At 37.1% G+C, this 25571-nt stretch overlaps 1 protein-coding gene across 2 annotated transcripts in view; it reads right to left on the bottom strand.

The window, feature by feature from the left end:
• PCDH17 (protocadherin 17) overlaps positions 1–24416 on the bottom strand; it is an 88646-nt gene extending 64230 nt beyond the window's left edge. For both annotated transcript variants that reach the window (XM_013128164.3, XM_034074535.1), the window contains exon 1: positions 21792–24416. In XM_013128164.3, coding sequence (XP_012983618.2) covers positions 21792–24416 — 2625 coding nt within the window. The remainder of the gene's footprint in view (positions 1–21791) is intronic.
• Between the last annotated feature and the right edge of the window lie 1155 nt (positions 24417–25571).

The following is a 25571-nucleotide window of genomic DNA, read 5'->3' as shown; positions in this document are numbered from 1 at the left end:
ATCATCACGACACTCACAGAGCCCAGTACTTCTCAACCCAAATAAACCTTTAGAATTGCAGAACTCCCGTGTGTTTTCTAAGTTTAATATCTCAAATAGATATCCAGGAAAACTGACCTTATGCCTTTACTTCCATAAGACATCTGCCTCCTAAACACAGCTGCTACTAGAATCAACATTTCCATTTTTCATGTCCTTGTAAGGCAAAATGCCTGCTATAAACTTACTTTTCATAAATTCTCTTCTATTGGAAAAGTCAGACGTTTGCCCTGGAATTAATTATAGCAGCTCCTTAAAAATGGTGCTAGGAACTTATCTAAAAGCTGGACTGCAGTAAGAACTTGTCATACTTTTTGTTTCTGTATTTTCATAATTAAAAACCAACCAAACAAACAAAAAAGCATTTTGCACACCCTGGACTAGCCGAGTCATAAATTATAAAATATAAATTATGACCACATATTAGCTACCATCCTACAAATGGGAGCTGTTTCTGAGAAATTCAGTATTTATGGTAATCGTTAATGACCTTTAACATGGTAATAATTTGACCAATTTCCTTCCTTTTTGCAATAATACAAAAAGTTGGGCTCCATGTTACAGTGGGTTCACTGCTGCAAAAGAACTAATGTAAATACTTGATAACTATATACAGTAACTACAGAGCTCAACTGAATGATTTTCCTTCTGCTCTCGAAGCATTAGATCTTCTCCTAGGAACTATGGAAGTATGATGTTGTAACAGTATACTCCAAAATACAAGCAGCATGTTATTATCTATACAAAATTTGGGATAAGAAACATTTAATTTTAAGGCTAGGCAGTTCAGAAGAGTCTTAAAAGGGCAAGCCTCACAACAGCTTACAGAGGGATGAATATCTAACTCCCTTAAATACTTTTTTTTAGTCCCAGTTGAAGTGAGAGGTCATATACTTAAAATTTTTACACCTTAACATCTATGGAAGTGACATTACACATTCCAGCTCATGCATTAATCATACCTCTTTACACTGCATAGCTGTAACTCTAAGAAATGAGTGCTACTTTAAGAATCTATCAACAGCAAATAAACTGTCTCTTCTTTTCTGGATAGACAGCCCCTTCTAGGAAATCAAAACCACTGTGCTCTTTATTTAATTCCGGTTTTAAAGTAGGTTTCAGTTCACCTGCTGGCAACAATCTAAAATCTAGTCACATATCCCTAGACAATCACCTAAGATAACTATAATTCAACCCATTTTGGCCATTGAGTTTCAGGTACATACTGTTCCTGAAAATTATTTTCACCAAAAACTATTGAAAAATCTAAATGACCAGAGAGATGTTCAGTGTAACAGCTAAAGCTTAGCAAGATGCATCATATCAGAAGTGATTTACATAGAATTAAAATATCCTAATAAATAACCAAAAATTACTCAAATGCCAGCACTGGCAACGTCCTGAAGAACAAATTAAAGCAAGCACCATCCTCACCCTCCTTCAAGAAATGCTCCAGAAACAATATAGCTCTAAGAATAATGGATTTAAACATCAAAGACATGTTTTCTATCTGCAAATCAAGGCTGAGGGCTGGAGTATCAATTAGGTCACCAGCTACTAAAACAGAAGTTTTTCAGCAGGAAGAAAACATACTAGGACAGAAGGTCTCTAAAGCTGAGGCAAAAGAAAAACTGTCCACTGCCCTGGTTAGATAATAGAGAATTAAAGTCTGTGATGTCATTCACATGTGTCCATAGCTCCAATAGAGAAGAGGTCCTGGTATTATGATTCATTTTCACAGATTAATGGAACCGGTCTCTCCAGTGAGTGAGTTGCTAAAACATTCAACGGATATACTTTTTAGCAGTTGCTACAGTGGCTACTTCAAAATACTTTCTTCCATCTATTTGCCCTTATAGGACCCTAGCATAAATCTGAACTTTTAGGAACACTGCCATTACTGTAATGTTGCAGAAAAATAATCTGAGGAATTCTGCACATATTTTTAGTACGGCTTTCTGAGAAAGATGAATCACCTAAAAAATGTCATTTTGAAAGAGATCAGAATGCATATTTACCTTTTAAAAGCTGCAAAAATTTGAAAAAAAAAAGTACCTTACAGTTTGATTATGTTACCTTTTTCGTCAGGAAGTTGAACAAAAAAAATGTTAAAGGACAGGCAAATAAAATCTGTGCAAATTGCACTTTTACTGGTACGGAATTTCAGATGTGACAATATGATTTGTTCTAATAATGTAACTTGAAAATTTATTTACTGGCTAGTGTTTGCATAGGCAACATGTAGAACATCCTTCAAGTGTTATCATCAACTGTCTACAAAACCATTCATTGTATCACGTTTTAGAGGTTGCACAGGGGCCTAGATAATCTACAATTTTTGCTAAGTATTCCCCTCACATGGTGGATTTGAAATACTGGATTTTATAAACTCAAAATAAAGCCATTCAGAAGTTTGAAAGTCAACTGTTAAGGTTCTACTAATTAATTCTAGAAATGATATGATTTGCAAAAGTTTTATTTAGAAAAAAGGAAAATGAAAAACTAAGGCTAAAACCCAAAGTATCAAAAACAAATTCCTCACAAGATCTATTAACCTTAAATATTCTCTTAAGAGAAAAAAAAATAAATGTGAAAACAACAGTTTGAACCAGCCTCAGAAAAGCATTATGCAATGAATTATGGGGAGTATTTTTAGCAGTGGGATACGTTAATCTCTTTTCCTTTTCTTTTTCATGTTCACAAGGTGTTTATGTTTACTCCTGCTGAAATGTTTTGGTATTTTTATAATGAAAAGGAATTCCACTGTGTATTCGCACAAATACATTTCTTTTAAAAAAGAAAAAGATATCAGGATTACAATTACAGCCCCATGTTAATTAGATTTCAGGCATTCTACTACTGCTCAGTAAGACAACAGTAGAGTACTTGACAAGGTTTCTGCTTTGGAGAATTCATATAAAAAACAGGATGGCTATTAAAACTTAAGAGTTTCTTAACTACTTTTTTCTCTTTTTAATAAAAAATTTTGTTACACCACAATTCTGGAGATTTCTACTACTCTTTGGTGTGTTTTATACTGTTTGAATAAAATTAGAGAAAATAAAAGAAAAAGTTTTCAATTTTACATGTAAGTCTCCTTAAAAAAATAATTAAAAAAACTTAAAATTAACATGACTGAAAAGATGGAAAAAGTAAGATAGAATAAGATGGGGAGAGAGAGAGAAATGTAATACTTAAGTGTTCTTGACAAATTATGCCCAGAAATAATTGTCATATTAGAGAAAGATGTATTTTAAATTATAAAAGAGTCAGACATTAATCAGATTTATGAGTACTAGATTACTAGAATATTCATAATTTTTTCTCAGAATTGCAAGAACAAGTATCACATTTCGAGAAATGATTCAATGCTATTCCATTTTAGGAGGTGTTCATACGTGGAACTATAATAAAGCAAAATGTCTCTGCTGACTTTAATTCTTTTTAATTAAAAATTAAACACAAAAATCAAATGAAACATCTCTCCCCTTTATCAGACCGCCATTTACTATCTAGCTCAAGCGTTGTCTTCTGTGTCTTTTCTTGAAAACCTTAATTCCAAGTAGTCTGCCTTCCCCCATGAAACAAAGATCTTATATAACGAGAATCGCTTCTGAAGACAAAAGAATTGTATTTTGCCAAATCTAGTTTTTAAAGAAAAAACAATTGCCTTTATTTTGTTAGGAACAGTTTGTCAACATAGTACAGTTTTCCACAAAGACTCCTCAGTATAAGACTGCCAGTGAGTGTATATACTTAGCCTGAAGCAGCGTTTTTTCACTGCACAAGACTTGCTTCATTAAGAAATTTCATTAGCCCAATAGCAAGCAAACTCACAAAAATCAACCAAAAAAAAAACCAAACAAACAAACAACACACAACCCGCAAAAATGGGCATAAACTTCTAATGAGTTATTTTTACCTTTTCGAAAGACAAAATGAAATAAACTGTATTAACAAATCTTGTCCTAATATGTGTTCTCCACTCTCATTGATAATAAGTGACATATACATATTTGGGAAGTTTCACAGTTGCTGCAAAATGTGTATTTTGAAGTTAAAAGACCTACAGTGTGTTTATGTGAATTTCTGACATATGTAACAATCTTCAAAAGAACATTAAAAACACAGGGCAATAAAAGCAGTCAGGTACACAACGCAGTATCATTCACCAGGCTGCTGTACTCTTTACTGGAGGGTGTCAGTGGCTCATGTTTCCTCTTTCTCTTGACTGAGAAAAAACAAAACTGTGAGCAAAACTGAAAGAGGTCTTGAGCTATTCAGTCAAATGATCTGAGTGACTTCTGAAAAGTGAAGCTCTGGGAACAGAGACAGCCATCCTTTCCTGTAAGTGAAGGAGTACAGATCTCATGATAATAAATACCTAGTCCATGTACTATTTTCTCTTAGCAAGCACCATGGTTGTTACCAAAACAAATTATCATTCATTTATTGCCTAAGCTTTCATGCTAAAGTATTCTAGGTATTTCAGTTGCTTGTACTACTGGATTAATTAAAACAATTATTAATTAATTTTTTTTAAAGAGTTTACTCTTCAATGCAAAAGACACAAAAGAAGCTTAGACTGAAGGGATTTAATACACTGCAAGTATTAGAATGCACAGGGCCCAGTGGAGCTTCCTCTCACGTGATGGCTGCACCAAGCTGAAGACTGAAGCAACTAAAAAGATCATTATAGACAGATATATTTTTAAGTGACCCTGGTAAAAAAGTAGAATTAAAAGACACTCAGAAGAAGGGATGGGAACAGACCCTGATCAGATTTTCTGATACAAATTATTGAAGCATTTCAGGAACTAGCTTGCCTCTGTTGGTGGGGAACTCAACAAAAGCCCTCAACTCCTTTCCCAGAGCAGGTGCATTTACAGACAAACTTGTCTCTGGGGACTAGGAAAATGTGTGGAAGCTGAACCCAAAAACTTTTTTTACTGGGTGGGTAATCAAGAAGGTTTTCTGGACCAAACTCAAATTGCTGTTTGCTTCATAATTGTTTCAGTTTTCTGAGCCTCATTTTATTTTGCACTCAAGAAACAAGAAATTTTAAGTATCTAATGAAATTAACATGATCTGGGAAGAGAATGTTAAAAGTTGTCAAATGGGACTGGGAAAAAGTAATTGCAATATGAGTGCTTCAGATTAACTACTTTTTGGAGAAGGTACAAGATTAGAACTTAGGAAGTGGTGCCAAATATTACATCACAGAAAGAGCTAGAGCTGAAAGTACAATAGTTCTGCTTCGCTATCATAGCATCAATAAACATAATGAAATACATGACACATTATTGCATTGCTCTGTATTGCCTCTATTCATTTAAAAATGATAAACACTTTTAAAATAATTCACAACTTGTCAAATGCCAGTGAGCATTATGAACAGTTAGACTGGTGCTTTAAGAGGCATTTGTGAAGATCTTACAAGAGAGCTTGATACAACTTATATCAAAGTAAAGATGGAAGTATGGGAAAACAGAATAACTACTTCACCTGAATCTGCTAGTACGGTTGCATCCAATATATTTACACTGTTCACCAATGATATGTACTTACCGAAGCTACTCAGTCAATAAAAAACACATTAAGAACCTTCTGAAAGAGCTTCCCTGTCAATTAGGCTGCAGATACATTCTATCGCTCCAGTTTTCCTGTCAATTTAATATACTGGATCATATTAACAGTACTGGCTTGTCAATAAGGCAAATCCAAATCCTATTAATGGTGTTTTACTGCCAATATAATCGGCTTCCTATTTATCGAGCTCCCCAGTATATGGGAAAGATGTGAAATGGGATTATAAGGTTAGGTTACATACATCTGTCTCTATACTACATAAACATTTCAGGAATTGTATTCTATTCTGTAAAGAAACACCTGTAATAACTTTTTTTCCATTACATAAACTTCAGATGACAGAATAGTATAATTGTTTACCATTGCTGAGAAGACATTAAATCACCCTCATCCTGTTATGTTTCCTACTTGCTCTAAGTAATACTGTAATTTTATAGGACAGTCTACTTGTGTGCCACACATATAGAACTAGGTAAGAGATGTATGCACTGCACCCCACCTGCACAAGATAATATCTGTTCCAGAAAATAAAAGGAAAGAGATAAAACATATTTTAGGAAGAAATTATTAGGGATTCCACAGTTTTGTAATGTGCTGCATAATCTTGGTGGAATTGAAGCTTGTAAGTATAATACTGGTGTAAGAGAAACTCCTGGAAATAACTAATAAGAGGTAGTAGCTCATGCATAAAAAAAATAGTAGAAGTTCAGCAAGTCTTCTATTTAATAGAAGCCTTAATGAAGTTGAACATTAGTTGCTTTTAACCATATTCAATATTAAATAACTACTTTGACTGGATTAGCAAAATATACAACAGACCATTAAACCTGATTATATTACCAAAAAAAGAAAAAAAAAGGTAATTGCATTAAAATGTACCGGGCATTCCCTTATCAAATTAACTCCCTAGGTCTAACATGAAAATATGGATTAAAAAAAAAAACGAACCACCATGATCCAAAATAACAGTTAATGGTCAATGAATCAAGTTGCCAAGTATATTTTCTAGTAACAGATGGGTGCAATGAAACCTAATGATTGAATTTGAAATGCTTTAATGCACCTTTTATCTATGGATCCCATCATGTTGAGTCTCCCTTAGTATTCCTAACGAATATTATATTTACTGCATAACAGGCTCAACTAAAATTAGTTAACTAGAATGAAATCTCCACATACCACAGAATCTAGGTTATTCTAAGAACAACATACCATAAATGCAAAATAACAATAGTTTTGGAAGTGTATCTTTGATAGTATTTGTGGGACTTCGTTTATTTTTCATTCTAATCTCCATGTTAAATGTGAAGTCTAGAAATAAAGACATTAAAATTAGAGGGAAACTTAAAAAAAAAAGTGCCTTGAAATTTAAGAAGATGATCAAAGTATTTGTTATAGTTTCAATTATGTTTTTCTCCCCTTGTGTTTAGAGCCCTTTTTTCTATACAAAAACAACCTTTTATTTCTTTCTTTTATGCACACAGTTTCTACAGTGCAATTGTGAGCTCCTGGCATTTTATTTTTAATTTTGAGACATATCTGAAATCTCTTACTCATCAGGAAATCCCAGTGAAGCCAGTAAGTTTTGTAGAATTTGTCCTATTCTTACCACTGCTTTTTTCCTGTTTCTAAGAGCAGCACATCACAAATGTTTTCTGAACAAGAAAGCTTATAAACACGGCAGTACTATATGGTGGAGAAGGAGATCAAATTGTGGCCTTTTAACATTGACAAACTGTTTTCTACTCATAATATTTAGCAAGGGGAAACAGAGACACTGGATATTTTAAAACTGTTAAGTTTGTGTTAACATCTATCCACTATGTTTACCTTCCTCTGTCCAACCCATACTCTCACTAAAGGCAACAATAAAACTCCCACAAGCCATGACCTGAGGTCTGCTGAAATCAATGGATGTTTTCAAATTGGTTTCAATAGCCTTTGGATCAGTCTGCTTACTTCAATTAAGGGATAAGCAAGTCTTTACATAGTGTGCTATATTCCCACAGATACATATGTTGTATGCTGAAGAAAGATGTGTGTAAAGAGATTTGTAATGTCAGCGACAGGGAAAGGTGATTAGCCAGGCAGCAAACATTTTATGTGGCACAAGACTCCAGGTCTATGTTTCTTTAATACAGAGTGAAAAAAATTAGCAGCAAAGATAGAGCAGGACTTGGTTCTGAAGACACATTGCCTACACAGAAATCACAAAGAGGAACACTGAAGCTTTCTTCCTAGGTGACAGCCAGAACAGGGGTAAATCTAGATCACCCCCTTTCCTTTAAATCTGTAACTTTATCCCCTCTCTCTTCCTAAAATCGTTCCTCTGAAAAGCCTTAAAGTCCTTAGGAAGTAGAAAGAAAACTACAGATGTTAAAACTTACATTATTACCTTCTGTCTAATTTCTTACTTAGGTCATGCAACTCTTTATTTCAACATTTTGTTAAAAATCCCCAACAAGGAATTTAGAAACATTTTGAGACAGGATAGAAAGCCCTGTTTTCACATATATACCTTGGCATAATTATTTCTTCTTAGCACTAGAAAAAGACACACCAGAAAATATGCTGCCAAAATAATGGCTGAATTTATGACAGAATAGTAGACCATCAAACTTTACAACCTCACATGCCTGTGCAAGAAGATTTTCAACTGTAAAATGGTGATGAGTTGATTTATTATTTGTGACATAACATAAATAATTTAGGCTTGCACAAATATAGCAAGAGGTTCTGTCCCTGAAATTATTTTAAAGCCATAACAGTCATGCGTCTATGATGAGGCACCTCATAAAAAGGAAAGTTTGATCAAATACACCATGGATATAGTAGCAGTGGTCAAGTAGGTTTGGACAGAAAAAAATAAGGCCTTTCTGCTATAGGGCTTTATATACCAATTCACAACTCTGTCACTTCAGTGTTAACTGCCTGCAGTGTCTTCATACAGGACTCTAAGTTGATTCAGAACAAGCAAAGAAAAGTTACCTTTCTTGATGGGATCACCTCATCTAGAACATAACACCCACTTATCTAAGGATCACCGCAGGTAATCTATAAACTCATAGATATTTAAAGGCTGGCTTCAACCTGTAAATTCTTAAAAGCCTGGGGGAATAAATGTTCTGGATTACCCTTTTCATTACAGATTGCCATATCAAGATTCTGAGATCAGATTTTGCTGTTAAAATTAAGAAGATGTACATAAGAAATGTTCTCTGCAAAGATTCCAGGATTACGAAAAGTCTTCATTCTGCTCCAAATCAGTAATGGTTTGTCGACATCTAGGACACTGCTGCAAGTTTCACCAGGGATAGAGAGACTGAATATGAATGCTAATATTTGACTGAGGGGTTAGTTACAATACAGTGATTAAATTATGGATTTCCTCTGTATCTAATTAGCAGGATGCTCACCCAGCATGTGAACACCTTTTTCAAAATGGAATACATGCAGTGGGAACTGAAGGGTGTATATATATATATTAAATTTTTAGTTTTTATCTTTTAGTCATGACCTGTCAAAGAAAATATTTAGCACAGCCTTCTCTAAATAATGTCCATATCACAGAATTCCCCAAGCCAGCATTTGGAAGCAGTGTGGGGAAATCTCTTTCAAAATTGGAAAAGAAATGAAAATATGACAGGTACAGTGCAAGAAATTCCAAACAAAAATTCATGCAAAGGAGGGAAAAATAACTTGTAGACTGTTCACACTGCTCTTCCTGAATATTCAAACTGGATAATGTGTAACACAGACTGATGCTGCTCCCTGCAGGTGGATGATGCACCCTCATGAAGCCACACCAACTTCCAAGTTCACTGGAATTCAACATGGAGTTAGAGGCTTAGCTGCTGAAAGTGATCTCTGGGAGTAGGGCACTTACATGCAATTATTCTACACATATGCCCTCAAAAATTGTTTTAATGTAGAAAAGCCCATTAAGAAATGAATTAAATTATTTCAATGGAATTTAATTTACATAATTTTATGGCCATCTTAACTTAGTGGTGTTTGTTTCTAAGTAAACACACCATTATGTCACTGGGAATAAAACAAAAGCCATAAAATACTAAGGGACTGTGTATGGTCTTCAGTTCACATGCAAGTATATTAACTTCACCATAAATTCCTAGGAGCGAGTAAACTTGAGTTTGTTGGTTTTGTTTAAATCTTCTCAGGCACAGAGTACTAAAACACAAAATGCTCTTCTACAATATGCTAAGATTAAGATCCAACTCATTCATTTTCCATTAAAATAGGATTAGGATCTTGCTCCTAGGACTCTGTACTATCAAACTTCAATGCAGAGACTCTCCAAAGAATGGTATAGAGTCCTATTCCTAAAAGTTTATAATAAGGTCGTTGCTTTAACCTGAACCACAGTATAACAAGCAGCACCAATATAATGATAATCCAAGCTACCAGCAACTTTGAGAATGTTCAAGCAAAAGACAAAAACTGGCATGAATTAATCTGCCATTTTCACACATCTGCCCAAGGGGGGTATTGTAATTGCAAAAATTTACTCTTAGACTGCTGAGACTCTTAGTAATTATGTTTCTTTTTTAATAGAAATAGCCACAGGTAGTAATAAATTGGGTTTTGAGATGGGGAACTGGGCATGCATGCTAACCCAAATTACGATGTAATTGTCTTTATTATAAAATACTATAGAAAACCTATGGCTCAAAATTTAAATCAGAAGAAAACTTTTCCTTTATTTACAGTCTTCTGTAAAAGCTGTTCTATATATATATGCCTATTTCTTCATTCACTGGTATCAGCAAGACCAGTATGACTGCAAGTATTTTATCTTTATCTAAAGACCTTTGCCACTGCTAACCAAAATCCCTGAATGTTACATTTGCTTAATAGAAAAAGTTTTCTCTTGCTTTATTTTCATTCTAGTAAAGTAGACTAAAAAGCAGGCAAAAATCTGGAAATCCAGCTAAATTTTTCTGAGGTTCCTTTGCCAGGAGATGAAGAAAATAGTGTGTATGGTCTATATATATTTTAAATTAACTGACACGAAAGTGTTCTCAAAATTCTGGAATCTCGTTTGAAATAAATGAGCACAGGAAAGTACTAAATATTCATTATTTTATGCTTGAAGGAATTATTATTTCATTACTGTCACATTGTTACAATAATGAGACATATACTATTGGGAAATACCAAATACAATCATGGTCAATAAATAAAAAATAATCCAAATGTATACAGTTAATTCTGCCCTTTGCAATGTCTGTTAAACCTGGTAAGAAGCTACAGGTGGTTTAAACAGGAAAAAATACATTTACAGATTTAGACAAAAGAAAGACTATGCATTAAAAGAAATAATATAAACATTTTGGTTTCACCCCTTTTTCACCCAGTGGCTGCAAATCTGACTAATGTGGCTACAAGCCCTTGCCCTTGAGCTACAAAATACAAATTATTGTATGACTTTAATACCTAAAACACTGATGGAAGAAATCCAGTGCTGATTATTCTTACATTTCACATGAAATGACTTCTATCTCCTTTTCATCATTACTCTCAATCCTGAAATCTGATAACAGGATACACAGTTTTAAGCAAGAGGTGTAACTTTCATGATGAAGTGGAAAATAAGATCCTTCTTTACCTATACTATTGCCTCAGGAAAAAAAATGGCAACAACATTTTTCTCTAAACTTTATGCTTTTCAGATTGCAGCAAAAGGTGTGGATTGACAGTACCTTTCAAAACACTGTTACACAGCTACCTACAGATCATACACAATATAAGGGGAAAAAAAAAGAAAATAAAAAAAAGAGATGCAGATTGTTAATAATGCCTTTTATCCATCTAGATACTTCTTTTGGTTGTATACTGCTCTCTTATCTATTTATCTCAACATAGGTATTCATGCACACATATTATCTGACATAGTCTAGAAATCTAGTTTCTATGGCTTCATGGCTTCCATTTTTAAAAGGCACTTAAATTCATTACCCAAGCACTCTAAATTCCACTGTTTTCTTATTGTTATTTGATCCACTGACATGATGAAGAGATCAGAAAAGAACAAACTTAGAACTTTATAGCTGTGGCTGGATAATCTTGCTCATGATTATCAGAGCAGGATTGTTTTTATGATCTTAAAATCCGCATATCAAATTACACGTCTACGTTAAAAAGCAAAAATTCCAAATATTCAGACATCAAGACTATCTCAATAGATTACTAGAGAATGCAGTTGGGGGCTAAGTAAAATGAACAGCTTTTGCAGCTTTGCCGTGTTTGTAAAGCAAAGGAGAGAGGAAACAGGGAGCAGTTCAGCTACCGAGACTAACAGATTCTGGGCTGAATTCTGCACCTGCTTGTGCTCATCAGCAACTCCACTCCTGTAAGTGATCCATTTAATTCAGTGGTTCTATTGACCCGAATGAAAATATTCAGTGAATGAGTGTTTTAAGGATCATGCCTAAAAAGATGAATACTAATGCAATTATACATATATATGTTTCCATAGGCCTCAAAATTACTTACACATGGATTAAGAACATGACCCTGCTCTTTCTAAATTTGTGGGAAAACAGTCTTTTTCTCAGTACCAGTAGGAACAAATCCTAAGTGCTGCATCTGAGGTGCATTAGCAAAACAATGGTTTTTATTCTGTCACCTTTATAATTTTACAGAATTCAAATATTTTCATTAAGACTTAATGAAAATTTGTTTAACCCACTTCAGCTCACCTTTTTTTTTTTTTCAACTGAGTTGTAGCTAAACAATCTTAACCATAAGTGGAGTGGTTGCTTAGCAATCAGCAAAGAATGAGACAGAAATGTAGTAAGTAAAGAAACTGACTGACATGTTCTGTGTTTGAATCATGGCATTCATTAAAAACAACAGAATAACACCAACAGAAGTTTGAAACAAAATTCTATTAATAAAAGAATACATATAACTGTCTTTAGGAACAAACTATGCATTTAAAAGCTACCAATTGTGATTCACATTGCTCTTCATAAAAAAAACCTTTAGTTATTATTAAAATCACATTAAAATCCTTCAAATTCTGATTAAGCCATTATTTACCTTTTGTTTTTAATGCAATTGTCAAGTGTGCTTCCAATGATTTTAAAAATGGTATATATCTACAAAGCAAGCAAGAGTTTATACCTTTGAAGACTGAAATTGATTTTTAATGCACCAGCTTTCAAACACTACAAAGGCTGCTCTCTGCTGATAAAGAGAGTAAACAAGAAATTGTCCTTTAAATGTTCCCTTTAATGTTTTTCTTTAATTAAAAACCAATCAAAACACATTGCAACACTAAAAAAATTAAAAATAAGACATTAAAAATGTTTAAGGTTTTAGACGCTCAAAACATTCAAACTAGAATGAAAACTTAAGAGGTTACTTTTGTTTACTTGTGTTAGTTTAGCTTTCTTTGCAATGTAAACGCTGTTAATAAAAAAAATGAAAACACTTAAAAGTAGTTTACCACTGAACACAGCTATTTTTATTGAATAGAAATGTTAAAAATATGATTAAATGGAACTAGATATTATAAAAGTACTGAAGTAAAATGCTTTTTTAATACGTTTAGATTATTTTAATATATTCCTTTCCTCTAATCAGAGCAAAGCCTATTTATGTAGATTAGTTACATCTACAGTCTCATTTATCCAACCTGTATTTATCCTTTGATCACAAAGCTTGTTAACTTAAATGGTCTTTTATTGTTATGATTCGTTTTCCCATAATTATGCAGTTTAACTGCTTGATTTTTTTTTAATAAATATATGCAAACGCACCAATCATATTCAGCAGTGTTATGCTGGATGCTCAATGAACTGTAAGAGCCATTTCAATGCAATAAAACTGCCTGGAAGTGTTCCAGGGCAAGGACTGCAAATACTAGTAATCATAGTGTCACTAGAACTAGTACAGGCAAATACTAGCATGTTGCACATATATCAATAGATGGTCTGAAACACTGCCTGAAACTAATTTCACATGCCTATCCCTGCAAGAACTTGCAATGCATTGACCAGAGGTCCCACACACACAGCTGAAATTATGAATTTCTATCTTGTAACAAGGCTTTTCTTTTCCCCTTCAGAGTCCTCCTTTGGCGTGCCATGGAGACTGCAGCATGCAGCCACCCAGCAGGGAACAGGATGCAATTAGAAACTCTTCTATTGCATGTAAAAGTATTTTAGGAACTGACAGAACTCATGTCTGATGCAAACACCACAAAGCCAGTAGAAAGCTCCATGACTAAAAGAAAATGCTGTTCATTTGAAGGATTTTACTTGTCTAGGTCACTTGTAGCATATGAAATTAAAAATAGTTCAGCATGAGACTGTCTTGAGGGGTGAATAAAGGAAATATCACCTAATTGCACAAAAGTGAGATGCAAATTGATCTTTGTGCTGTCCGTCTGTGCAAGTAACACTAACAATTGGCTGAAACCATGCAGTTACATCTTTACATGTAGAGAGACTCCTCAATTTTGAGGACATATCAACAGATGAAAAAAATGTGATATCTTCTTAACTCAAGCAAGTGAATTGCTCTTCTGCTACTCTTTCTGTACAGGTAACACCACTAACTAGTGGAAACAATTCAGCAGAAGAGAAATGGTTCTTGTGTGACCTTAATAAACAGGAATAGTATCAGCAGCTTTTGTGATTTAGATAGAAAATATATGACTGCTCAAAGAGGTTATTTAAAGCACTGCCTAATACTCTAATTACAGGGACATTCACATGAATTTTCTTGTTCTCGAATGTAGTACTTCATATTGTGTATTTTATCTAAAATGCTTAATAATTTGTATTTTTTTCTTTCTCATAGGATTTACAGTAATTAATCCAGAATCTTTTTCTGTTAGAAAACAAACAAACAAACAAACAAATAGAATAAAATAAAATGCCTACAGCAATCTAAAAACAGAGGTTGCACTAAAAAGACCATGACAAATATATCACTAGGGCTTAAAATAAACCCTGGCTGAGATTTATGGCAGGTTGTACGCTACTCCATTTCATGTCATCATATCAGTAAAAGCAGCAACTAGTTAATCTCCTTCTTGCCCCCTTAAAACCATAACAAATGAAACACTTAAACTCCAGGAACTTTTCCCCAGAATAATTTTGTCACTCTCTTGCTAGTATCTTTTTTTTTTTTTCCTCTTTTTAAGCAAAAGGCTACAGCCCCTTGAGAGTTTCCCTTGTTTCCTATATTTTGAACCCTTTAGCATTAATTTCACTATTTCTTCTTTTACAGCTGAAGTAGAAATGCATTGAAAGTTTAAAGCTCTCAGGCTATCTGCTGCAAAAATTTGTCCCAACTCCCCTACAGTGACCTTTTGAAATCAAAGGATTGCTTCTATACTTATAAAGACAAAAACAGAGCTGTGTTTCTGCTCTGGTCAACAAATCATGGTTTAAGTTATTTTCACAGAAAATTCTTACCTGTTGGAAAATATTAGTACTAGTGTCAAAACGTCTTTCTTTTATATGTGCAGGCACTTATCAGTCTTGAAGAAGAAATTAGTGAAAAAGTATAAAAAATGCAAAGGAAAAAATTAAAATAAAAAACCTCAAACATCTGAAAATGAAATCCCCAACTGTTTCACAGCCAAAGGTTGTGACTTGGGAAGAAATATAATATTTAATGACATTTTTGCCTCATTAGAGAAACCAGGTGGTATCTATGCTTTCTTAATACCAAGTGATATTTTCTACAATTTTACACATACCTAGTTATAATTTTCCTTGTAAAAATATTTTATAAATTTTAAGAATAATGTTATATTATGCACATTCTCAAAAATATAGGAAAATATGTGAAAATGTGTGTTTGTCAATACGTTCAATAGACTCTTTAATTTATTCTTTTAGCTGTACACCAATTATACTAGGTTAACAGTTGGTCTTGAAGATCTTAAAGGTCTTTTCCAACCTAGGATCCTAAGATTCTACATTACAGTTCACATGATAGTTATAAAATCTTTTAAATTCCACTCTCTTTAATTGTTTATGAAGCAGCTGTAAGAAAATATCACAAAAAGTTGAAATCTGAAAATAAAGGATGCAGTCATACTATTCTTAGCTACACTCTGCAAGGCTCTTAGTCACAAATTACTCTTGAAGCACTGAAAACATTGATGAAGTCAAAATTATGCTGTTGACCGAATACAAGCAAGAACAGGCCTTCATCAATGTGGGTAAGGAGCAGAAAGCTGGCCAAACCTATTGTTAAAAGATAATTCTTCAAAGGATCAATCATCAGGATTGACTGGTGATCACAAATTTGTGCTGATTTTCCCATTTAAAATTAGATAGCAGCAGCGAGCACCAAGGTGAGGAAAGCGCAGTCAACATTAAGAGCCATCAAGAGCTGTGATCCAGCAAATCCTGAATGACTTGCTTCATGTCTTTCATTGTAACTGCACTAAATTTCTTCCACTCTTACATTTTATAAACCAGCAAGTTTTTTTGAGACATTAATATTCTTAATTTATTGGTTAATGAGAATTTCTGTTCTGGCAATATAATTTTCTTCCTCATAATATCAATGTTCTACTTCAGACTCTTGTCTTTTTCTCTATTATGTTTATTGCTCTATATTACAGCAATTTATCTTGGAAAGTTCTTTAGATCTCATTTGTACCTATAAATCAGGAAGGAACATCTTGAAATAGTATTGTTAAAAACAGTACTGGCAAGAAGCTCAAGATCAAGACCAGAACAAATGTAACAAACCAGGAGCTCGATTCTGCTTCTTCAGCCTTTATCAGCAGCCAAGGTGTATGTTATAGTGAACAGTATGTTGCCAGACCTGGACCTAAAATGTATGTACATTGTGCCACTGTACTATGCAGCATATCTTCATGAAAATATAGAAAAGATCCTGTCCTGAGATTCTCAGTCAGTCAACCCTGGTATTGACTGCACTGAAGAAGCAAAACTAAAGTTACAGAACAATGTAACACAAAACCAGACTAGCTGCAGAGCATGTTTTCACAATATGAACATTCACAGGAGTTATTTTGCAAGATATCTAACCTTGTAAAACACTATAAAAACTATTTTAATGCACCTTAGTCAGGTAGTTCTGAAGTTTCATCTGATGACAACTTAGTGTCCTTAAATAAGCCATTGTGAAATCTGGGGAATTAGAAAGTACAAATCTGCAAACTTGCAAATGTGCAGAACTGCCCCAGTATTGTTTTCATGTAAAATGTTAACTTCTACTAGCTCTAGTGAGGTAGAATAATATTCCTCTTTTGCAGCAGAAGATATAAAACAAAATAATGAATACCTCTTTTTTTCAGATAGGAATTTACATCACTGAGAATGAATGCATCTTCTGTGAGGAAAGCTGCTTTTCCTTATACAGCAGCAGCTGCAGATTTCTTTTTTGCAATCTTGAAATTTCTGAGGTGAAGTTTCTCAAAGTAAAGCATGGAATAGTATATCTAAAGACAGAATAGCACTAATATAGCTTGTGGTTTTTATTTCCTCTGAAGACTCTATCTTCTTAGGTACTACTAGACCCCTAGCAATGAAGCTGGATTAGAACTTGACAATAATCTGTTCATATATAAATATCAGGTGCCTGAAGTATTAAGAATGATATGTACTCTATCTTAAAATGCTTCAGGACTGTGTAGTACAGCAGCTACAGCATTTCCCAGCTTGGGAGATTCTTGCAACACAGTCTTTTTTTTTTTTTCCAGCTGTGGTTTAGCAAAATCTGTGACCTCCATTTTCTTTATTCATGCCTGTCTCATTCCTAATATATTTGCAAACTTCTCCAAGTTGCACCACAATTATAATAATAAATAATCTGTAGGATAACCAACATTACTTGCATATGTAGTTTTCTACATTGCAAATTATTTCACTTTGAGGAACCTGTTTACAGACCCTATCTGTTTAAAGAAACTGTTTCCCTTTGTCCATCTGTTCTTTTACCTACTGGAAACCTGCAAGAAGAAATTTCAACTTGTTCACCCAGGTAAATGTGAACTTTTTCTTAGGAGATATATGAACATATATGTGTATTTTAGAACATGACATTTCTTTTTCTAATGTCTGCTCCACAAAATAAAGCAAAATTCTGTTTCTGTTAGTCAGGTGAGTAGGTCAACTTGATTTTCTCACCAGAATGAGATGAACAGATTTCACCAGTAGCCTTCATGGTCTAGAGTAAACAGAAATCTTCTTTCAGCCATGTAGACATGCCATCTACTCACACTTTCCTCTTTTTCCACCCCAGTAAAAATAGTGTGGACCGTAAGTGATTTAAAAGTCACACAGAATTTTAAATCTGGCAATGACAATTGTATAACACTAGCCTATATTAAATATTTTTAACAAACTTGTGTTTGAAAGCACCGTTCCTAAAGTATGCTTAGAATAGGATGCTGATGTTAAAAGCAATGAAACATGCCAAAAGTGTAGCTGTTCTGACTTCGCAGTATGTTACTAAACACTGTTCTTCATACACATCCACCTCATGTGTGCATCAAATCACAAATGGTCTCTTTTCAGAGACCTTAAGCACTTTCAGGTCTCTTATGCCAGTAAAAGCTGAAAGTACATAGTAACCTTGGCTGTCCATTCAAAATTTTAAACATACATGCGTGCAAGCATGTATAAATTAATTTTGTGGTACTGAAGAAATTCATTGATTCATATAGCAACACATAGCCATGGCACATAGCTGGATGCTACAGAGTAGTGAGTGAACACACAAGCTGTCAAACTGTGTGACTAATGTGTAACATAAGTCACTTAAAGAGAAGCAAGATTACACCCCTCTTACACATATCTGGCAGTATTTTATTCAGCTGCTGGTCATTCTGGGTTAGTCTGAAACCCACAGTCACTAAATAACACTTTACTCCGCAGGTATTGATTGATACAAATTGGGCTATCTGTAGAATAAAATACTATTCGTGAGAAATAAGGGAATCACATAGTCTATTGACTTTACTAGCTCTTAATAGTAAGCAAAGCAAAAAAAAAATGTTTATGCACTCCTAATAGGACTGAGAAAATCTAGATCTTGCTGAGAAAGAAATTATTTATTTGGTTTTAAGTATTTATAGACCTAACAGGATATACTAAGTAATAATAATATAATATTTAGCATGTGTATATATATATATATATACCCACATATATATATAAGCATTAAGTTTTAATAACAAGCTCCTGCTAGAAAATTCTGCCATTAAAGACTTGCTGAGAAAATGAAAGTGAAGAAAAGCAGTTCCATCGTTTGAATTATATAGTGTGAGATTATCATGGTTCAGTAATATATCTGGAAACACTAAAGTGAATATTCACTAGAGAACACTTATGCAATCTCTTACCTTTCCTTTACAGAGGTAAGGAAGAAAACTGCTTTTCTGAACTGACTAATGAAAGGAGATGATAAAGCAGCTGTTTCGATTCTGTATTTTTTTTTCCACTAGCTATACTTTGATTCCTAACTGTGGAATTTACTTTTCCAGACACAGGTTTCCTGGAGTGATTAACAATATAGTAGATCCAGAGAGAGGACTGATCCTTTACTATTTCTCCTTAAGTCTGCAGTTTGAATTTTACATGAGGCATAAGTAGAGGACCAGACACAAAGCAATGTCTACATTCTAAATGCAAATTGTATATGAAATTTACTCTAGGGATGTGGAGATGGAGCATACAGAAGGTATTTTAGTAATGAAGAATTATAGTGAAGAGGATCAGATTTTCCCATTGAACCATTTAAAGTCTGGGCCTTTTCTAAATAGAAAGCAAATACTCTGTTTCATATTGTGTATTTGTTTTGTCAACACAACTACAAAATATAGTATCAATAACTATGCTTGAATAGGTTGTTAACTAGAGAAAAATTTCTCTTAATCTACTGTCTGGACCACCTGAACATCCAAAAAACTCTGTAATTATTCAGGGAAAGCGAAAACAGCATTACATATACCAGTGTGTGATATGAGGAGTTACTGTTATTTTCCACAGTTGTCAAAATGAAAACTCTTATAGAAACCACAACACACCTTTTTAATGGAAGAAATTCCTCTTTTAGCTTTATATATATCTCAGGAGGAAAAAAAAATCATGATTGATATTATACAGTGAACACTGTAAAATAAGGAATCATAGTTTCCATAGGGATTTTACACTACAGTTGAATCTTTACTACTCAGTAGCATCAATACATGAATTAATTACTTTATATAGAGATTACACGGTTGTAGAAAAGTATAGTTTTCTGGGTCTTAGTAACTATTACACTTGTCAGTAGGAAAAAAGTGGGTTTGTTTGTGTTTTTTAGCATTCTGACAACTCCATTTTACAGTAAAAATGTTGACATTACTTTAACAGGTGTCATTGAAAGTTATTTGTTTTTTAAAGCATGAATTATAAATCAAATTATCTCCAGTTGCGCCCTAACTTAAACTCTTTCCTGAAGTGTCACTTTTTATTAAAATCAATTTCATATTCTTAGTATTGCTCCACTCACCTAATTGAAAGCAACACAAATTCATGATAGGCATAAAATGAAATTGTTTCTGTGACACAACTCAATAGTAAATTGAGGATTAGTTCACAATGACCTTGTGTAGACAGCCTTTTTTTCTGGGTTGTTTTTTTTTCCCTTTTTTTCACAGTTACAAATATTCAATTTACAGGCCATTGGTTACTGGAATTTTGGTTATTTAACCTGCCAGTTACCAATGGCCACTTCTATTTAGTTTAAAACAGTAGGAGCAGCATCTGGCAGCTAGAACTTTTGGTGCTCACAGACCACAGAGTATGATAACTCCAAGGAATTATGAATTTTCTTTTGGTACATCAAGTGTCTACAGTGCAACTTCTTTCCCACTAGCTGCATACATGAAATGAGTCTGTGTCACTTCTGATACACTCAGCTAAGTCCCTTATGACTCAGAACAGGATATTAGGAGAACCACAGGATAAAACAGATCTGACATTTCAAATATATCTAATAGTCATTATCCAGAGCCTGCTTTCAATCCAAATGTTAAAAATCACTCTGGAACATATCTGTAGTATCTGAACATTAAGCTGCATTAATCATGAAGCAATACTTTAATCAACTGAAGCCAAATTCTGCCCTCACCTTCACTCTGCGTGTTCACTGCTCTGGAATACATCTTCTCAGTTTGAACTTTACCTACTAAAAATTAAGTCATTCTTTGATTAGCACCCTATATCAAACGGTCCAAATTCTGCCATTTCTCACATTCACAGAAGTCAGTAGAGGACAGTTTGGATAAAACTGGCAGCAGAATGCAGCCCAGCTGCAATTTTTAAATGAGCTTTGGTAGGAGACAGAGCATGTAAGTCTTTCACTATAAAGCAATCTTCAATATTGACTCAGGCTACTGGAAATCTGACTAGTTGTTTTGTTGGTTTATGACAAGACGTGAGTTCTGCTAACATTTGGGGGTAGGAGGAAATTATTACATACATTTTCTTTCTATTTGACTAAGCAGAATTTTCAGTGCTTAAGGTTTGGTGGTTTATGGGGAGAGGAGGAGGCAATGGAGCCCAAATGATACTGTTCTGTGTCAAATATATTTATGGATCTATATTATAAAGAAATAATTTTTTTCTAAATTAAAAACACACATCATGGAAAGATAGCTCATATTTACATAGAGGATTACAGGGCTATAATACATTGTTGCAATAGATGTCCTCAGTGTGTAGAGTTTCTCCCACGACCTGTTAGTTACTGCAGATAATATGACTGCTTCAGAAACACTGTCCCCCTTCTCCACCCCAAACCAAAGGGAAGTGAAACCTGTGGGATCACTCACCTCTGTCTAACAGTCTTCTAGGAAAACACCCCAGCATGCCCCAAGTGCACTAAACACCTGCATACACTTTCACTTGCCCCTCTTTTACACTGTGTGACTGGTTCAGTGGGCATTTATTTGTGAATCTCACGTGAAAGAACAGTGTGACAACAGAACCAGACCCTCCAGATGTGGTCTGTTTCCACTATCATTAAGTCCACCTCTCTCTGGTGACTTGTGTTGGTCCCTTCAGTGGTATCTTAAAGTAGATTTCACTGCAGACAAAAGGCAAAGTTAAACCAGGGTCTAAAGTGAGGTCCAGGGTATTCTAAAAGTCTCCTACCTGAATTATGGACATCCGGCTCGGGGGAGCCTCGCTGGCGTTAGTCCCTTGCCCTGTGAAGCTGGTGTGGCAGCCCACATGTCCCTGGGGTACAGTCAGGTTGTTGGAGGCGGGCTTCAGGTACATCACCTCAGACCTGGGAGAGCTGAGGGGTAGGCGGGTCTGGTAGTCAAAGTACATGGGTGAAGTGGCCAGGGATGGGCTGCTCACCACGTTCATGACATTGAGGGGGCCCCGGCTGTCCTCGCCCTCACTGGGCACCAGCATAATGTCATTCTTGCTGATCTTCTTCTTCTTGCCCTTGCTCCCTCCACTGCCACTGCCTCCTCCTCCCCCGCTACTGCCTCCCCCTCCTCCCAGTTGAGGGTGGCTATACTCAGCAATGCGACAATTATAGGTGCGGATCTCCTTGTTCTCTCGCTTGCACTTCACAGCTATAGTGATCATGGCAGCCAGCAAGATGATGGACACAGTGCTCAGCGTCACAATCAGGGGCAATGATAAGTCCCAGTGTGGTCGCCGATGCTGCTCACCATTCACCTGTGGCTCGCCAGCCTCTGGCAGGGGCCCTGCCAAGGCTCTGACAATGAGCTTAGCCACTGCAGATAGGCTGGGCTTGCCATGGTCACTGACTTTTACCACCAGTTCAGCAACAGGGCTGAGTTCTTCCCAGTAGGGGTGCAAGGTGCGTATCTCACCACTAGTGGGGTCCATCTCAAAGAGGTGTTCCTCATTTCCTTCCACAATCTCGTATGTGAGACGCCCACTCTCCCCAAAGTCACTGTCCAGGGCACGGACGGTGCCTACAGGGTAGCCCACCCCAGCATTGCGAGGCACCTGCAGTTCAGCGGTATCATTGATGAGGGCGGGCAAGACGATGAGGGGTGCATTGTCATTGACATCAAGCACAGTGACACGCACCGTGGCGTTGCTTTCACGGTGGGGTGAACCTGAGTCTTTGGCCAGCACACGAAACTCAAAGTGCTTTGTCTGCTCATAGTTGAAGCTTCTCAGAGCATAGATAGCACCATTCGTGGGGTTGACAGAGACATAGGTGTAGATAGAGACATCTCCCACATGCCCAGGCAGAATGGAGTAAGAAACTGTCCCATTTTGGCCCAGGTCAGGGTCCTGAGCCAAGACGGAGCCCAGGTACTCTCCAGGAATGTTGTTCTCAGGGACCTGTAACACATAGAGGCTCTTACTGAAGCGGGGTGGATTGTCGTTCTCATCAAGGATCCGGACGGAAAACGACTTGGTGGAGTTGAGAGGGGGATTGCCCCCATCACGTGCCACGATGGTCACATTGTACTCATCCTGTGCTTCACGGTCCAGTGGCCGGTCAGTGACAACAGTGTAGAAGTTGTCATAGTTCTCCTCCAGGGTAAAAGGGACAGCTCCTGGCCCACCACCACCACCCAGTACTCGGCACTGAAGCTGTCCATTCTTGCCCGAGTCTCGGTCAGTGACCCGCACCAGGGCAATGACAGTGCCCGGTGGCGCAGCCTCACTCAGTGTTCCCTGGCGAACAGAGACAAAGCCAATAGTGGGTGCATTGTCATTGCGGTCAATGAGGCGGACAGTGACCTTGCAGTGAGCAGGGATGGGATTGGGCCCCAGGTCCCGAGCCTGGACATCAATCTCAATGAGGCCACTCTCCTCATAGTCCAGGTTACCCTTGACACGGATGAGGCCACTCTGTGGGTCGATGCTGAACAGGTCGCGAACACGCTCAGGTGCATAGCCACTGAAAGAGTAGAGCACCTCTCCATTGGTACCCTCGTCGGCATCAGTGGCATTAAGGTCAATGACAGCAGTGCCTAGTGGTGCATTCTCAGGCAGCTCTACCACATAGGAAGCTGCTTCAAAGATGGGGCTGTTATCATTGGAGTCAATGAGGCGCACGTTGATCTGCACTGTGCCCGAGCGTGGTGGGTCACCGCCGTCCAATGCCGTCAGCACCAGGGTGTGATGGCTCTGCTCCTCACGATCTAATGGCTTCTGGATGACCAGCTCTGGAAACTTTGTGCCATCGCCTCGGGACTTCACATCAAGGGAGAAGAGGCCGTAGTCATCACGGGTGAGCAGGTAGGTGCGCAGCCCATTGTCTCCAGCGTCCGGGTCATGGGCACTGGTGAGGGGGAAACGGGTGCCTGGCGCAGCATTTTCTGAGATGTCCATGTCCACTTGGTCAGAGGGGAACGCTGGTGCGTTGTCGTTCAGATCCTGGATCTCCACCTTGATCATGCAGATCTCCTGGTCATTGGCGAACACCTCGAGGGAGAGCTGGCACTTGGTGCTGCGTCGGCACAGCGCTTCGCGGTCAATGCGCTGCTTGGTGTAGAGCAGCCCGCTTTCCCCGTCCACGTCCAGGAGGTGCGGGGCTGAGTTTTCTAACACCCGGAAGGTGGACTTGGGGCCGCGGCCTCCGGGGCCGCCGCCGGGAGCGCCGCGCTCCGCGGGCAGCATCCCGCCCCCCGCCGAGCCCGCCGCCAGTCGCGCATCGCGGCCGATGTTCCCGATGACCGTGCCTGCTCCCTGCTCCTCCGGCACTGAGTAGTTCAGGTTCTTCAGCGACAGGGCGGGAGCCCAGCAGAGGAAGAAGCAACAAATGGAAAGGTACATCCCCGAGAAGGGGTGGGGTGGCAGCAGCTGCAGCGGCGACCAGGGTTGTCCCCGTCTTCTCTGCCTCCTGCTCTGGGTTTGTTCTTCCTCCTCCTCCTCCGTCTTCTTTTTTTTTTTTTTTTTCCTCCTTCTCTCTCCCCACCCCTATATTTTAAGTTCCTGAACCTGTTGCTCTAAAGCATCTGCAGAGACACAGGATGAGAGGCAGCAAATAGACCATGTAGCTCAGAGGGAGGGAGCAATAGGGAGGGGAAGAAGGCTGGAGGGGAGGGGGAAGCGGGGGGCAGCCGCTTAGGCAGCGTTTCAGCTAGCGCTTGCAGTGCTCTGGATTCCCCTCGCAGTCACTTCGGCTGTCCGACTTCGGCAGTGAGAGGATTGCAAAAAAATCAGAAAATTTGCAAAAGATCTTCTCCTCCTGGCAGGTGAAGCGTTTCCTTATCCTTGAATCCCCGCAGATGTACAAAGGGTAATAAAAATAATAACAATAATAAAAAATCTGCGGCAGTGGCTGTTTTTCTAAAAAAACGATCAAAAAGATTTTTATTTTTTTTTAATATGTGTATTTATATATATATATATAGGAAAGGGGGGTGGCCACAGGTCTGTGAGCAGGTGTAGAAAAGCTCATTTGCTACTCATCGCCTGTGATGCTGTTGGTGGAGTGGAGGGGTGGGAGAGAGACAGAAAGGGGGAAAAAAAAGTCTCAGCTTGTTGTTGAAGCCCTCTTCGTGTGCAGTGAGAGGCAGTGAAATGTCTGATTGCACCGCGGGGTTGTTGGTTTTCAGGGAGTGTTTTGCTGCATTTAGAGATCTAATCTTGCATTGCTTGCGGCAGAGAACTGCATCTCGCTGCCATCGGTATTTCCCCCTCCCTCTCTGTCTCGTACACCCTCACTGTTTCCCTCCCGAATCAGAAGGCTAGGGAAAGAGGATTGGAGGGCAAGAGGGAAAAACAAAACAGGAAGAAAAAAAAACAAAAAAAACCAAAAAAGAACTAGTGTCCTGATTTGTAGTTTCCTTTCTCACCCTCTACTACCAGCCTCCCACTCGTCCTTTTGCGGGGAAAAAAAATAATAAACTCATCATCTGACCGTCATCACTAGCAGGGTAAATACATGTTTTGATAGAAGTCAGGGGCCGTGCTCAATCAGAAGCA

The sequence above is a fragment of the Melopsittacus undulatus genome, chromosome 2 (assembly GCF_012275295.1).
Source record: "Melopsittacus undulatus isolate bMelUnd1 chromosome 2, bMelUnd1.mat.Z, whole genome shotgun sequence".
NCBI classification, from domain to species: Eukaryota; Metazoa; Chordata; class Aves; order Psittaciformes; family Psittaculidae; genus Melopsittacus; species Melopsittacus undulatus.
This window is presented reverse-complemented; position numbering and strand designations above follow the sequence as displayed.